Below are 16666 nucleotides of genomic sequence, written 5' to 3'. Positions count from 1 at the left end.
TTGCTATTTATCAATTTAATATGATCAGAAACACTCCTGTTTCGAAACTGATGGGAAGTAGTTTGCAAAAATCTATTTAAAAAAGAAAAAAAGTCATCCTGGGAAATGGTGCCCTCCCAGACTATGTCCTGGCTCTTCTCTTCTGATGTGTAGCCTCTGAGAGTCCCGAGGGGCTTTCCCCCTGCGGTAATCAAGCTTGACGCCACCCCTCCCCCCAACCTATTTTTAAGCAGGTAAAGCCGGGATTTAGTGGAAGCTAAAATTCCCCAGGACGCCTGAGTTGGGGACTTGCTGTTATGAACTCTGAAGCACTGTGACCCAACATGCCTGTGAATCTGGCCATTTCGTATTTCAGGGTGGAATTTCCTCAGAAGTCATTCCAGTATCGATGACCTTTTCATAAACTTCCTAACTTTGTTTTTAACTTCTAACCATTCATGAGAGACAATATGGGGGGACAGATTTTTGTTTTTTCTGGAGGCATAATGTCAAGGTAGGCAGGACTCTGGGGTTATAAATCTATGTGCTATCAAACCCGTATGGCAAATTCTCCTCGATCTCTGCTGACAGTTGTGCCATCCGGGCAGCTGGAGGCCTTGGGACCCCTGCGCTGTGGTGGAAAGAGTGGAATTCAGGACAATCTTATTCAGGAAGGGACCAGGGAAGGACAGAGGATGGAGACAGGGGTGAGCTTTATCCTAACGGCAGGAGCCCTCGTGCTTTGGCATCAGACAACAGACTTACAGGCTGAAAGAATTTTGAATTACGTGTTTGTATGAATGACACGGGCAGAAGGGAAATATCACACATTCGGAGAAATCGTCCTCTAGAGACCTCACAGAAAGGAATGTCCCGCCGACTTTGTGTGATGGCCTGAGCGGTCAGTGCTGGTAAAGGCAGGTGGCGGCGTCAGTGGCCGCTTACAGCCCTAGGTCCTGGATGGCGGCGCCACTGCCCACCCTGTGTGCCAGTGCAGGGAACTCTTCACCTCCACACCTGTCCACCTGCTCATGACTAAGCAACAGAGGGGATAATGGTGTTTCCCGCGAGCAGTTTTTTAGGTTAGTACGTGCAGATGATCACCTTGGCCCCCACAAACCCAATGGTGGGACTGTCCTCAGAGCTGCGGGCCCACACCGCCTGGTTGCTCTGTGCTCTACTGGGATCGCGCAGGAGGGAGGGAGCAAAGGCCCACCCTAGAGACATTGTGATGGGTCCGTCCGGTGGCACTGGAAGCTGTGCAAATAGGACTCTCTTTGGCCTTACTACTTGCCACTTAGAAGCAAAGCAGGCTGCTGCCCCGCACGTGTTTTGGAATGGCTGGGGAAACAGATTCACATGTTGGGTATGTTCGGTCTTTGCACTAAGAATGTTTGTAAATACCCCTGAGAATGTCACGTGGATGTCAATGCACGTGGTTGTAGCAGTCATTAGGGAGGGACACGTGCTCTGTTCCAAGGGATCAATTTAAAAAAATATCATCTGTTTGAATTTTGCTCAAGGAAAGGTTGCATGGGCTCTCTTCATCTTTACCTGTAACTTTATTTGAATCCTCTTTCAGTTTTAAGCCTGCAGAAGAAATCGACTCCAGCAAATTGCCTCGTTAAGGACAATTTTCTGTTTCTCCTCTGTGGAGTGTGTGTGCCTGTGTGTGTGTGTGTGTGCGCGCATGCACGTGCACGCATGCATGTGTCTGTGTTTATGATGTGAGAACAGCACAAGCTGATTTAAAACTATTCTCCTTTCAGAGCAATTACAGTAGTAGCCCCATAATATCTTAACTTGACCTCTTTCGATTGCTTCTTTTTTCTCCCCGTTATAAACACAGCTGCAATGACCTTCTGTGTAAATGTGCATGTGTCAGCAAATCTGAAGTACAAATTTCTAGATGTCAAATTACTAGTCTATTACTACTAGTTTACTAGGATTACTGGTGTTGAATGGTAGTGCCCAATTTTCTCTCAAAAAGTCTTACCAATTTCTTCTGTCACTGTGAATGTTTGAGAGTATGTTATGGCACATTCAGAAAATACAGGTCCCTGCAGTTATGACAATATATGAAATAGACACTACGTGAAGGTATGGACACATAACCAAGTTATATTAAATAAACAATACAAATTAGACAGCAGCATAGATAGTGATCCCTTTTATTTTAAAAAGGCTGAATCCTATTTGAATGAAGAACATATCCATTATTTTCTATGTGCTCATCTATACATTAAACATTTCTAGAATGGTGCCTAATAAACTGAGAGAAGGATTAATGAGCTAGTGAGGACAAAAGCTTTTATTTTTTTATTTCTGGACTTCTCTACTACTTCTATTTTTATCATATATACTAGTAGCCCTGCACACGAATCCATGCACCAGTAGCTCTCTGCGGGGCTGGCCACGGCCCAGAGGCTCTCCATGACCCAGAGGCCCTCCGCGGCCAGGGTGGAACGCTTGCCTCATCACTGTAGCAACGAAGCAAGCATTCCATCAGGCTGCTCACACTACCTGCTCTCGGTGGCCACACCCACCCCTGGGACTGGGGGACTCCAGCGGAGCTGAGAGGACTGGGCGCCGCCATCTTGTGGCTATGGGCGCCACCATCTTTGTGATGGAGTGATGGTTAATTTGCATATTACCCTTTTATTAGATAGGATAATGCTTTAAAATTCAGAAACTAGTTGTAAGAAAACAGTTGCCCTGGAATATAATGTGTATTCTTCCAAGGGAGGCCAGCAGTTGCCAGGTAGGCGGCAAAAGGGACTTTGTTCATCGCACAACCAATCAGGAAGCATATTTGTGCGCTGACAGTTGTTTCTTGAGGAAGAAAGGGATTCTCTTTTTGTCTGTCTTCCCTGGAGCAGTCACTCTGATGACATTAGTAGTTTCATTTCCAGCCATGGAATCTTCCCTCAACCAGTTCATTCCAGTCAGGATCCACTTTTCTAAATAAATGCTGTTTGGGGTTCTGAGTACCAGGTGTGTTTTGAACAAATATATTTAAGCTGCCTGAAAATTTCAACAAAAGCAGTAAATTCACCTTCCCAGGTTGTTGGGTATCTTCTTCCCCATTGTATAAAACATTCACTTCAAGTTCAAGTTTACAGCAAAACTTCCTCCTTTGCCAAGTTACGGGAATCCGTTTTGGATAAGGGGTACTTAGGCTTTCATATGAAGTATATAACTATATAACTATGATTCAGTTTCCTAAATGAAAACAAACTTTAATACACAGAATATTTCTATTTGAAATACTTTTTATTTTCTACAGCAAGACAAGTCAAGAATAGAATCATAGGATGCCTTTTGAAAGAAAAGAAGCAATACCTTTATAATTCAGAATCACTGAAGAAAGTTTCAGACATTATTTTGAACTCCAACTACTTTTTAATTTAGATGCACAGAGTGCATCAGAACCACAAGTGAAGTAGATTTGATACATACATTTCTTTTGCACCAATCAGTACATATTTTTACTGTAATTAGACTTATTCCTTTCTCTTTCTCAACATGTTTTCCCAAGATACATTCTTTTTCTACTTCATAAAGTATCTCAGTTCTGCAGTTAATTGCAAATAGTTGCAAAAGGGAATATATGTAAAGTAAATGTCTCTGAATGTGGTATTTTGTGAATAAACATATATGCTTGACATTAGTTGGTAAACTTATAAAATAATGATGAATAACTATGCGTGGAGGAAAACAGGTACAGTAGTGGCTGTGATGTGCAAAAGGGGGAAAGCCATAATTTAAGCTCAAGAGAATATAATTATAAGGACTAGATTGCCAATGAGTAAATCACTTCCTATATGCCAGAAACTTTCGCATAAATTTTCTCATCCAGACCTCTAATAAAACCATAAAAACGAATCCATATAAATAAGGAAACTAAGGCTCAGAGGTCTCTAGAGACTTGGTTCTTTGGGCAACCAGAGGATTTGGACACCGCAATTCTGACGCAAGCCTGGGGCATTTTGATAGCATGCCTGAGGTGTTCGCTTTGAAATCTTGTTCATTTTACGAAAGTGGGTTTCCAAACAATGTAATCACTCAGGGAATGATTTCCTTCTTGCCTCTGTAGCCTCCCGCTCTTTTTTTCACAATGCTTACCGTTTCTGCCATTCCAACGTTACCCCAAAGGGTGGACTTGAAGAAACTGAGGAGGTTGGAACAGCAGTCGGTTTTGCTACTTGTTTGAGGTACCTCTCAAGTCAAGCCTGGAGCTGGCCCGTCAAGAATGTGCTTATTAAGCAACCCTCTTCCTGGCACTAGAGGCGGAAAGCTGCATGCCTCAGTCAAATTCCTTCTTCAGAAACCTGCCCTCATGAGCAAACCTTTAGAATTCATCCCAGAGGAGAAATGAGCGGTGTTCATAGATCTCCGTTCATAAAATGGTGTTGCTCACATGTTTTGCATGATAAACCCCAAACACACTTACTCCCTTACTTCTGTGGCCCGGATTTGTTGCCAATTTTTAAAAAATATATATATTTTATTGATTTTTTAAGGGAGAGGGAGGGATAGAGAGTTAGAAACATTGATGAGAGAGAATCATCGATCAGCTGCCTCCTGCACACCTCCTACTGGGGATGTGCCCACAACCCAGGTACATGCCCTTGACCGGAATCGAACCTGGGACCTTTCAGTCTGTAGGCCGACACTCTATCCACTGAGCCAAACCGGTTAGGGCTGTTGCCAATATTTTTATGTGCGATTGCAAAAGTTCTCACTGTACTTGAAGGGACAGATTGGGCAACTTTCTTAGGTAAATTCCTTGTGCCAGAAAAGTATAGATCAAAGACACCAGGCCTGGGGCCAGGTTTTCCAGAAAGGCCTGCCCAGTGGTTTCTGCAAATTTTGGTAAGCCACCAAAACCTTGTAGAATCAGAGTATTACATAAAAATCAAATTTGTTACATTATGAGGCAAGAAATCAGATGACCAGGTTCAAATTCCTTTGTCAAAATTTGTGTTAGAGCAGCTGTCCCATTAAGAAGGATGCATAGGTTCTCAGGTGTATCATGGACCCCACACTCTCCATCTCACACCTGTCTTCTTACCTGCCTGACACCTATCAAAGCTAGTCCTACTGTCTTTCATAGACCTGCTCCTGTGAAGTGCGGTGGTGAGATGGGAGGAATCCGGCCTTTATTTCAGACAGACATAATTTCAGGAATTCATTCTACCACTTCCTCTTTGTGTGGCCTTGGGAAGGAAAGTCATTTGACCTAAGGAAGCTTCCATGTCTGCAGCCAGGTGGTTTGCAGGTGGGAGAAAGAGTATGAGAGGTCCCTAACCCAGTACCTGGCATGTACCAGATGCTCCACACATGGAAGCAACTACAGTGGGCCCTCGAACAACACAGGGGTTAGGGGCACCAACCCCCTGTGCAGTTGAAAAATCCATATCCATGTGTAACTTTTGACTCCCCCAAAACTTAACTTCTAGTAGCCTACTATTGACTGGATAACAGTTGATTAACACATATTTTTTATGTTATATGTATTCTATACTGTATTCTTATAATAAAGTAAGCTAGAGGGAAAGAATGTTATTAAAGAAATCACAAGGAAGAGAAAATACATTTACAGTGTTTATTGAAAAAAAATTACCTACTAGTATAAGTGGACCCATGCAGTTCAAACCTGTGTTGTTCGAGGGTCAACTACTGTACAACGGAAACCTGTCACAAAACATTTTGTGAGAAAGAATCAGCATCTATCAATCAGAGTATTAAATAGTATAGGTTGTTCAAGATGTGAGGGGCCTTACGGCTGCTACGGAAAACATCTGGCTTTACGGGGAAGGACTCTAGAGCCAGGGAGTTCACTCGTCCACAATTACTCACTTCGGGGCAAACAGGTCCAGAGCCGGTGCTTTTCAAATAACCCATGAAAAGGCCTCAGACTGTAGTTTGGAGAATCAAGTAAGTGAAACTGCTTCTTGAATTTTTAAAATTGAAAACAGAGTAATTTCTCTTAGCGTGAAGTTGGTACAGCTACATATGATCATCGGATTTAGAATTAACGAACTATCATTCATTCATTCATTCATTTACTCAGTCACTGGTTTGGGCAGGTCCAGCGCTTGGCGCTGGGCATGTAGCACTGGGCAAGACTGACAGCTTAGCATCTGATGTGGGAGGCGGGGGTGAAGACAGATATCCAGATGATTTCAGATTGAGATAAGTGCCGTGAAGGAAATAAAGAGGATGACAGGGGAATGAGCCGGTCCCCTATTACACAGCCCAGCGAGCATGGAAGTGCAGGACCCCGACAGGAAGGGGCTTGTCTGTTTAAGGACCCAGGTGATGGAGGAGAGGTAGCTGGGCTTAGTAAGCCACCATAAGGAGTTTGGATTTTTTTTCTTAGTATAGTGCAAGGGATTTTAGGCAGAAGAGTGATAGAATATTTTTAGCTTTTGTTTAAACACTAATTTTATGCAGAAGCTTCTTTTGCTGGGGTAGGGGGCTTTTAACTAAGCTGGCTTTCCCCTCCCCTCTCAGTGACTGTCCCCAAAGGGCCGTAGGCACACTGGGAAGACCCCACATGCAGGAAACGTACAGGCTCCTGAGGATCTGTGACCCACCCAGGGTCTTATGCCCGTTATCCAAACATGCAATCCTGTGTTCTTGTTACTAACCCAAAAGCTGAATGCTGGTATTTCTTTCCTTACTTATTTTTCCCCAGTTCTCAACACTTTCAGTGGGTCTCATGTATTCAGAGTGTCCACCCTCTGGTCACTGAAATGTTTACTCTCAACCACAATAAAGGCTATAAATTGATGCAGTAATATCTGAAATGGGATCCATGTGTCATCATCCCTGATTTGGGGTGACACTCTGAGAAATCTAACTTTTGCCTTTTCATCTGTTTTCAACTAAAAAAAAAAAAAATCATTAATTTATATTTGACTCCAACTCACTTTTTTTTTCGTTTTGTGGTAGTCGATTTGAGGTATGATATCAACAGTCGAATCCACCAGCTTCCACACAGAGCCCACTGGAAGCTCCTGGCTGCTCCTAGCTCAGGCCGGGCCTCAGCCCGCCCCCTGCTAAGGTTGGCTGAACACCGCAGTGGAGACCATGCAAGTCCCACTAGCACCTTTAATGCCGGGTGTTGCTCATTTGGACTTTTTTGTGTGAGCTATGGAAATGCTGGAAAGGCTAGTAGGTAGCATTCCACTCACTCATTTTATAGCTGAGGAAACTGAGCCTCGGAGAACTGATGGACTTGGGTCAACCTCAGGTTGTGAGCCCCAGAGTGAGTCTGGGACCCAGGTTTCTAACCCCGAGCGACCCAGCAGTGCTCTTTGGAGATGGTTCAGAGACTGGTGGGGTGGGATGGGTGGCACAGGTTGTGCTGTCAGGCAGTGGTGGCGTGTCCTTCGGGGCGGGGGTGGGGGGGCTCTCAAGCATCTCGATGTCATAGTCTCTTTATTCAGTTGTTCCAGAGTGTCCAGCCTAGTGGGTTGTGAGGCAGATACAGCCACAGATGAAACATACCATGACTGCACTGCCTATCAGATGAAGCGATTTACTAAACACTGATGTTGAGACTGTTGGCAGTTAGGGCTTTGCCTCATGATGGTAGAGCTTTGCCTCATGATGGTAGAGTCACAATAATAAATTTTGATATGAACTAAGCAAAGATCTGTCTCTTTTAAACATGAAAGTGCATGTGAATATTAACTGCCCAAATGTGTGCTGGTGAACTTTAGATGGCCCGTCCCACTCCATTCGACTCGCATTTTCTTTAGTGAGGGGGTGTGTGGCCTGAGCCCATTTGGCCAAGTGAGGTATATGGGAAAGAGGCGCATTCTTGCCCTCCTTTTTGGTGCCCACATCCGGATTTAGCTAAACCCCACCCTGGTTCATTTGCATAGCAATGAAAAACCGGAATTTTCTATGTGAATCACACTTCAAACCCTGGGCCTCCTCTGACAGGGGTGTGCCAGGCCAGCTCGGAGAAGGATGGGCTCCGCTGAAGGCCAGCTGAGCGTGGAGGGGGCAGGTCCTGCAGCCCGTGGGCCAGGCAGGTGACTGCTGATGTCCGCTTGTGGGTCTGCACATGGAGCCACCTGTGTGTCCCCCTGTAGAACGGCCCAGAAAGGAAGGCGGCTTCCTGAGTTTCTGCTGTCAGGGGCCCTGCAGCGCAGCAGACAAGAGCGAGGTACAGAAGGGGGGTGACGGGGGATGGGGGGTGGGGGGGTTGCTGCTCCTCCCTGGGGTCTCTCATCTGCTATGCAGTGCCTTCCTGCCTACCTGGGCAGCTCACCTGGACTGAGCTGTTCCTGGCCATTTATTGCCAAGTGAAAGCAGGAGAGGGTTCTGGGTCACGTGGTTTCTTTTAAGTTACATTGGGCTTCTGCCCAGAGGATGATTGCCCGCAGCAGTTAAGCCTGGTTTAGTGATAATTAAATTGTTTTTCTTTACTCTGAAAAACCTTATTTTCTGTACAAAGGCAGGAAGCATTTTTTAAAATTCCTCACTGAGGGTATGTTTACTGATTTTAAAGAGAGAGGAAGGGAGAGAGAGAAATATCGATTGGTTGGTTGCTTCCCGTACTCGCCCCAACTGAGACTGAACCTGCAACCTTTTGGTGTACGGGACAGCACTCCAACCAACGGAGCCACCCGGCCAGGGCAGAAGCATTTTCCATGACTATACGGAATGTCTCCAGGTAAGGTGTAATCTGTCCTTACCTTGCTGGATTGTGAATTAAGCAGTATGTGGGATTCTAATTTGAAAATGCCACAAAGATTAGAATCTAAGTGCTTCCAGTTAAGAACTTTCTCTGAAACCAAAGCAAAACAAAAACCCACAAACCTGCTTTCCCTCCTTTGGGAAAAATAAAAGCTTCCTCTCCCTTTGGTTCTGCCACAGCACTTTGGCCGAGTCTCTTAAAACGCACACGGCTGCTTCTGAACCCGTCTGGATCACCTTTTCAAAGCTTGGGGCAGGTCTGGCGTGTTCCCTCTTGTTCCTTCCTGCCTTCATCCCCACTCACAGCATTGTTGGTCTGCCTCAGGAGCCCGCCCAGCTTGGACAGGAGAAACCTCAGCTCTTCCCAGGGCATGAGAAGTAGACCAGCCTTCTTTCCGTGAGGAAACATTGTCAGACAGTGGAGGCTGAGGTTCATAAGAAGAAAAGAGAAAAGCTTTGAAAATGAAAAGTCCTACTAGGGGAATTTATTTGATGCGTTTTATATCTGTGCCTGACTTCCCACTGCCAGAATTAAGATGTTCTGAAAAGAAACCTTAGGAAATGTATCAGTTACCAAGTTTGATGTAGGAACAGAGTGGATGGCGGGGGGGGGGGGGGGGGGGGAGGTTGTATTTTCCAGAAGGAACTGACTTAATAGTGCTTTATAAAGGCTTGAGTTTAAAATTTTTATATGAATAATTGGCAATATGAGGATTTGGATGTGTGTGTGTGTGTGTGTGTGTTGTTGTTGTTGTTGTTGTGTGTTTTAGCATTGCAATATTTCGGCTCACACTCCTGCTGCTCAGTCACAGAGCTTGCCCGGTGAGCCTCCTTCGGACATCTTTGGGTTGAGGGGATACCGAGCCGGCAGCAGAAGGGCTAGGGGTTGAGTGTAGGAGTTATGCCAGTGGAGAATAACTACAGGTCATAAGTAAGAGAAAGCAGATGCTAGTCCTTTATTTTTATTTATTTATTGATTTTAGAGAGAGGGAGGGAGGGAGAAAAAGAGAGTGAGAGAAACAAAAACATCAATTTGTTGTTCCACTTATTTGTGCATTCATTGGTTGATTCTTGTATGTGCCCCACAGGGGGGTATCGAACCCCCAACCTTGAGGTAACCAACTGAGTTACCTGGCCAGGGATGCTTGTCCTCTAGAGAAGAGGAGAAAGGCCCAGGGACCAGGGACTGTAAAATTTGGACTGGGCAGAGCAAAGGGGTTTGGGGACAGGTAAATATATTTGACCAAGATGGTCAGAAAAAATGTTTTTTCCAAGATGGTGTGAGTGGAGTGAGGTACCATGGTATTGGTGGCAGGAGACGGAAGGACGGGGTAATGACTTCCGTGGAGACTGTAGTTCTGCCAGAACAGGGGATTTAAGAGCATGCTATTTTGGAGAGCCCCCTTCAGTTTCTACCTGTTTTTCTAATAGCTTTTTGAAACGTGGGTCAGTGAGGAAATGAAAAGGAAGCTCTCGTTCTTTAGAGAAGTGGCTGGCAAGAAGCGACAAGCCTGTTCTGGATGGAAGATGGATCTGCACGGATGGGAGGGGCCTTGGACCCACACTCGGAATTCCCCTGAGCGGAGCAGAACGGGTTCACGCAGGTCCCCCAGACCTGGGAGTGTAGCCCAGATAGGATACAGGACCTTCTCCTTTCTCCTTGTCTTCCTCTCCCTTCAGAACTGGATCAGACCGGGCCTCTGGTTCCCTCACAAGGTCCCAAGACCCTTGTCTCATTGGGTTCCCACCTAGTTATGTCTTCTTAGTTTTAAGCTGAGAATTAAAACTGGCTCAGATCAAAATCTAACTTAAAAGAACATAAGAGGTGAAATATATATTCAGCCACCCCCAAATGACAGATGAGGTCAGGGTGGCTGGAAAGCTTAGGAGTGACTTATTCAGGCTGCCTGAGAATAGCCCCCTCCCCCACCTCTAGTTTATGACCTTTCTTGAGGAAGGGCGGATAACTTAGGAGTCTGGACAGGTGGCTTGGACACATACCCTAATGTCTCCCTGTGCCCTAGTATCCTGGTCTCTGCTCTGCTCTGACCTGGTTCAGGCCCCACTTCCTGGCTCCTTCTTGCTCCTCCTTCAGGGGCCACACAAGGTAGCACAGAGCAGCTGAGTGGTGGTCCCACCCAGGGAGCATGCTTCCCAGTGCTGGTGCATCCCTCTCTTAAGAGCTCCGGTGGAGAGCATAGTAGTCCTCCCCTTATCCGTGGATTTGCTTCCTGTGGTCTCAGTTACCCACGATCAACTGCAGTCTGAAAACATTAAGTGAAAAACAGTTTATATATTGGAAATTGTGCCCCGCTCCGAGTCTGTCCCACCCAGGACCGAATCATCCCATGGTCCAGTGTCTCCACCTGCTGTTGCTCCCCACCCCATTATTCAATTACTGGCTGACCCAGGTATCAGATCAACTGCCGAGGGATCGCAGTGCTTGTGATCAAGTCACCTTTATTTTATTTAATAATGACCCCCGTTCACATAACTTATTACATTATATTGTTATAATTATTCTATTTTATTATTAGTTATTGTTGTTAATCTCTTACTGCACCTAATTTATAAATTAAATTTTATCATAGGTGTATGTATAGGAAAAAACGTAAGTATATATAGGGTTTAGTACTATCTAAGATTTCAGGCACCCATTGAGGGTCTTGGAATGTATCCCCATAGGTAAGGGGGGACGACTGGACAATCCCTGATAAGTGTTATCAGCCACTCAGATTCCGGCTGGGGAAAGAAAAGCAATTGCAGGTAAAGGGAGTCTGAGTTATTTACTGTGTCCTCCAAACCCCAAGCGTAGAAATGCACACATACATACATAGTCACACAATGGGGTGGGATGTTTGAAATCCTGACTGGCTTTGATACCTGGGGCTCACAGTTGTACTCTGTGAAAGATGAATATTAAAAAAAAGCAAATTTGTGAAGGTTCAGGCTGAGAATGGGGGTCTGTGACTCCGGGTACAGTCTGTCGAAGTTAAGTATTAGGGGGACTAATACTAGAGCCATCACAGGGTGCAAGCTGTGCTTAGAAGCACTTCCTGGCATCCAGGGGCTTATGCTTGAGCCTATAGATGCCTGTCAGCCCCGGGTCATCACGGAGGAGGTAGCTTTTCCACCAGAGCCATTTTCCTCTAAAGCCCAGGGCTCAGGGGCCGCTCTTCCAAGACAAGCACTGTCTGATTCTGGCAGGTGCACATGGCGGGAAGTTAAGCTGCTTCTTCCCTGTTCAACTGTGATGAGATTCTAACTAAAGCCAGGAATCAGGGGGCTGTGTTTGCAGGGGACTCTGGTTAATGTTAAAACAGAGTGATCTGTCTCTGTGTCTGGGTGGGTGAACATTTCTTTCCATAGGAAAATAAGAGTGCAGGTTTTTCACACATTAAATGTTGGCAGTTTCTCATAGTCTTTCCTCACTGAAAGCTTGGAATTCCTTGGAATTACCCTAATAGGAACTTGGTTAAAATACTTGGTGCTGAGAATAGGCCCTAAGTGGGGTCCCCCCCTGGAAAGTCCTGGAGTCTGGAAATGAACTCTGTGTTGCCCCCACTCCCTCCCTCAGGGAGCCTTGAAGGGGGCAGACTCACAGGGTAGCTTAGCAATGGGCCCACTGCTAGGGTCCCACCTCCACCCGCCTGTGGCGGGGTCATTTCCAGGCTGATACTGAATATCTTCTTTCTCAGCGCTTCCCACTCCCCTTGCCCCTTCTTTCCAGAAGGAGAAGAGGAGGGTGTGAGAGTAAAAGCAAACAAACTTCCACTTCCTTCACTGCCCTCCAGGCCCACCTCCCAACACACACACACACACACACACACACACACACACACACACACACACACCCTAGCACATGCACACCCTGAGGTTGAGATGCTTTCTCCGGTGAAACTGGATTCTGAAAGGCCAAACCATTCCGTCTGTGTTTTGACTCAGTTGCTCAAAAAAGCTCAGGTATCTGAATTTGGAATTTCCCGATGGATTTAAGATTTGGTCTTGCAGATCTGTGCCCTGTAGGAAGCTGGGGGCCTTCCTTGGGTGTGTTTTTCTGACCCTGTAAAGAAACAAAGGTTTAGGCCTCATTGTGAGGGCCTAAGTAGGAAGAAAAGATCATTTAAATCAAAGTATTCTCGTTGTAGAATCATAACCTGGAATTCGTGTGTGTGTGTGTGTGTGTGTGTGTGTGTGTGTGTGACCAGCTGGAAAAGTGAAGAAGAGAGTCAGATCTCTGAAGAATTTAGGAAGAGCATGCAAAAACAAGCGGCTGTGCTTCAGGCCTCCGGTTTTCATACATCTTCCTCACAAAGGCTCCCTAAACTGGTCAGGGAACCGCTGACTAGGCGAGACACCATGGAAAACACAAAGTATTTGTTAGCCCTGTTATGCTCATTCATGCCACAACCAACACTTGAATTGTGTAGTTGTTACGCTATGAAGGGCACAAGCACATTTAAAAAGGTAATGTTGAGCCTCTTTGTGTTTGCACTTTAATAGCTGAACATGCCTAGCTTCTAGCTTCCTGCAAATGCTGACGTGTTAGCTATCAGGGATGGTTAGTGATGTTTTTCTGATCCTTTTTGGACTTCTCCTTCCTCACCACCTCCCACAATTGTGTAAAGCCTAATCCCTATAATGAAATTCATACTTTATAAAAATATAAATAAGTAAAAGTGTATTTTAATATAAAATAGTCCACAAATAGCTTTATCTAGACTACAACATTTTCTCTAGACTTGACAGAATTTTTTTTTATATATTTTATTGATTTTATTACAGAGAGGAAGAGAGAGGGATAGAGAGTTAGAAACATCGATGATAGAGAAACATCGATCAGCTGCCTCTTGCACACCCCCCACTGGGGATGTGCCCGCAACCAAGGCACATGCCCTTGACCGGAATCGAACCTGGGACCCTTGAGTCCGCAGGCCGACGCTCTATCCACTGAGCCAAACCGGTTTCGGCTTGACAGAATTTTTATATGCTGAAATGTCATGTTATTTCTCTTGCCTCACCTGCTCTGTGAATAGAGTTGTCCATTCTTTTCCCAGTCTGCAGGACCACCATGAGGGAAGGCGAAGTAATGATCCAGTCACGGTATTAGAGGGGGAGAGTCCAATGCCTCTTCATAAAGAGACCTAGTCACAGAGCCATATGACATAAGTGTTTAACGTCAGTTCTAGGTAGTGGTTCTCAATGCCACGGCAACATGTATCAACACCTCTCTGGGATTGTACATGTCATCCCCTAAATGACTGTTGCTAAAAAGTTTATCTTTTAAGCTAGTTGTACGGAATTTGGCACCTCCCTTCCAAATAGTCCCACAGAAGTGCATTGAATGTTCAGTTTAGCTGACCTACTGAGCGGTGGTTTTTCTGATTTTTTTTTTTTAATGAGATATGGGTCTTGAGTCCTAATTCTGTATTTTTGACATAGTGAGCACTTCTCTCCCAGGCTGTGACAGTGGTGAGTGGGTGATTGGGGGGATGGTATGGGAGAGGGGACCCGCTCCCCTGTGCTGTGGGTAGTGAAGCTGTGTTATTAGTGAGGGGCTTCCTGGGGTGTGTAACAGGGTTGGGAAGAAGATACCTCTGCAGTGGTGTCTTTGGAGGGGTTGGGGGGAGGGGGAGAAGACTCTGTCTTTGAAGAGGGATGGGTGGAGTTGAAGAGTGAGGTGGGGTTGCTGTGTAGAGGTTGGGGATGGGGTGCTGTCAGCTTGGTTACTTTAGCCAGGACCCTGCCGATAGACTTGGGGCAGTTGATGACTGGGATGAGTTGCAGGGCCTGTTGCCATGTGCGTTGTCTGGCAAGGACATTTGCCTGAGCTATAAGCCATGAGAACAATCTAAACTTAGAGACCTGAGCTCTTTCCAGCAACTGAGCCAAGACACAGTAGACAGAATGGTGTATGGCCTTTAAGAATTCAGTTTTGACATACAAAGATCCAGTTTCACAGGAGAAAGAACCTCCTCAACTCTGTATATGTGGGGGAGAAAGTTGACATAAAAGGATCATTTTAATGTATTGGATCCATATTTTAGTGTTTCGTCCAATTTTAGTAATCTCAGAGGATTAGGAGGCAAAGGGAACAAATGGTGAAAGAATGGAAAGGTGAGGGATTTGGGGATGTTGTGGGAAAGAAGGCTGACGGTGATGTATTTGTTGTCTGGTAGTTTATGAGGGATTGCTCTGAAGAGGATTCAGACATCATTTCGCATGTCCATAGTGAGCCACACAGGAGAGAAGGCTTTAAGGCGAAATATTGCTGGATCAAGTTGTGAGAGTCAATATGATAAAACATTGGCTTATGTTACCAATTGAGTAGGTAGGTTGCTGGTCATTTTATAGACTGAACGATAGTCTGTCTTAAATATTTGTGGGAGTTCCAACTTAAGGTGCTAGAGAAAGTGGCGTTCCTCCTGAGGTTTCCTTAAGAAGAAAATTCCTTGTTAAATACTGTTGAGTAACCTTAGTATCTTGGACGAGGGCCAAGGTCCACTCACATAGAACATGCACCCAATGGGAAAGCTCTTCTGTCTGTGTCTTGGCACCTCCTTATGCTGAGGTCATCCGTTTCTGTCTTCTCGCTTCCCTGTCCCAGATATACATGATGCATAGGTGGGTGTATGCATTCCAGGTCTTCCCCCGGAGCCTGGCATGCTCAGTCAACCTCCCTCCCTCATGCCCTCTCTCCTCCCTTTCTTTCTAAATATAAATGCACAAGAAGATTAGCATCTATTTGTAAGTTTTCCAGTTGTACTTCCTTAATAACAATACCCTGCAACTCCTGTTTGTTGGTGGCCATGAGGGAGGTGTCTGTAGGAAGTTAGCTTAGCATTGACGATGTGCAAATGCTAGGCCATTTTGCGGGGAAGGGGAGGGCTTGTAAATGAAGGCTTGCCTCATTCCATTGTGCTTAGCTCTTGCAGAAAATGCCTGCCACACCAGGCTATTGCGTTACCTCCTTCCTGGTTTCAGCCCCTGCAGGAGATGTCAGTAGTGTCTCTGACGTCTTTCAGAAGGGACTCTGGGTCCCTGAAGGCCAAGACTCTTGGTTCGCTTTCCCCTTCCGCCACTCCTGCCTTCGCTGACTCATCCTGACTCTCGAAAGGTGTTTTAACCTTTCCGTACCAAGCGAAGATAAATGAGCTGACTCCCAAGTGTGTCTGGGAGACTAACCACTAAGCCTCGAGTGTTTTCGATTTGAGGAGCAGTTTCTTTCTGAGGCCTGCACCGTTACTGACTGGCTTTACCCAGAGGAGCACCGTTACGTTTCTATTTCATCTTGAGGGGAACCTCTAACATCTTTATTGGGAAAATAATTTTTTTGTCCATTGAATAGTAGGTTTGGGAGTATTTAAGCTTTTGCAGGGAATTATGGATTTAGTACTAGATACACTCTATCAATTATACACCTCAGATGCATGTAACCAGCACAGGGTGATTTTTCTTTCTCTGCTCTGAGGAGAACGGGCTGGGTAGAACATATATAATAGTCAAAATTGTGTTAGAGTGCTTGAAATTCAGCCTTTCCCCATTTCTGTTATATTTCTGAGACATGGGGAGGGACAGAAAAAAATTCCCTTTCAAAGTATCTACTAGTTACACACATACCCAAACGGTCATTTGGGAAGAGGGGGGGCAAGAAGGAACAAAAGCAGACAGGTCCCGGTTTTATCAGGCTGACACAGTTGTGTAAGGAGATGAAAGGTGAAGTCTGTGATAATGTGTTGAACCAGTAATACCGCTTTAGAGCTTAAAAAAAGGAAAGTTAAGTTCACAAAGGGAGTTAGTTGCACAGAACATTCCAGGAAATCGTTGAGCTGTGGATGATAACATATTTCCTTCTTTTCCTTCAAAGGTTTGTTTCAGTGAATTGCTAGGATAAGCACTTGCAGTATAAAACAATATGGGGAATTTGTAAAGGACAAGCAAAGGAACTGTCTGACACGGCGTTCATTAT

At 45.2% G+C, this 16666-nt stretch overlaps 1 protein-coding gene across 14 annotated transcripts in view; it reads left to right on the top strand.

Annotated features, from left to right (window-relative positions):
* Positions 1-16666, top strand: part of KIAA1217 — a 458082-nt gene that overhangs the window by 180475 nt on the left and 260941 nt on the right. The window contains exon 1 of one of the 14 annotated variants that reach the window (XM_079770405.1): positions 7432-8164. The exons of the other annotated variants lie outside the window; for them this stretch is intronic. Within the exon in view, the coding sequence (XP_079626531.1) occupies positions 8063-8164 (102 nt within the window). The 5' untranslated portion in view covers positions 7432-8062. Of the gene's footprint in view, positions 1-7431; positions 8165-16666 lie in introns of those variants that run through there. 14 annotated transcript variants of the gene reach the window in all.

This window comes from Cnephaeus nilssonii (assembly GCF_951640355.1).
Source record: "Cnephaeus nilssonii genome assembly, chromosome: 1".
Taxonomy (NCBI): domain Eukaryota; kingdom Metazoa; phylum Chordata; class Mammalia; order Chiroptera; family Vespertilionidae; genus Cnephaeus; species Cnephaeus nilssonii.
Note: the sequence above shows the minus strand (reverse complement) of the source record. Positions and strands in the feature narration are given on the sequence as shown.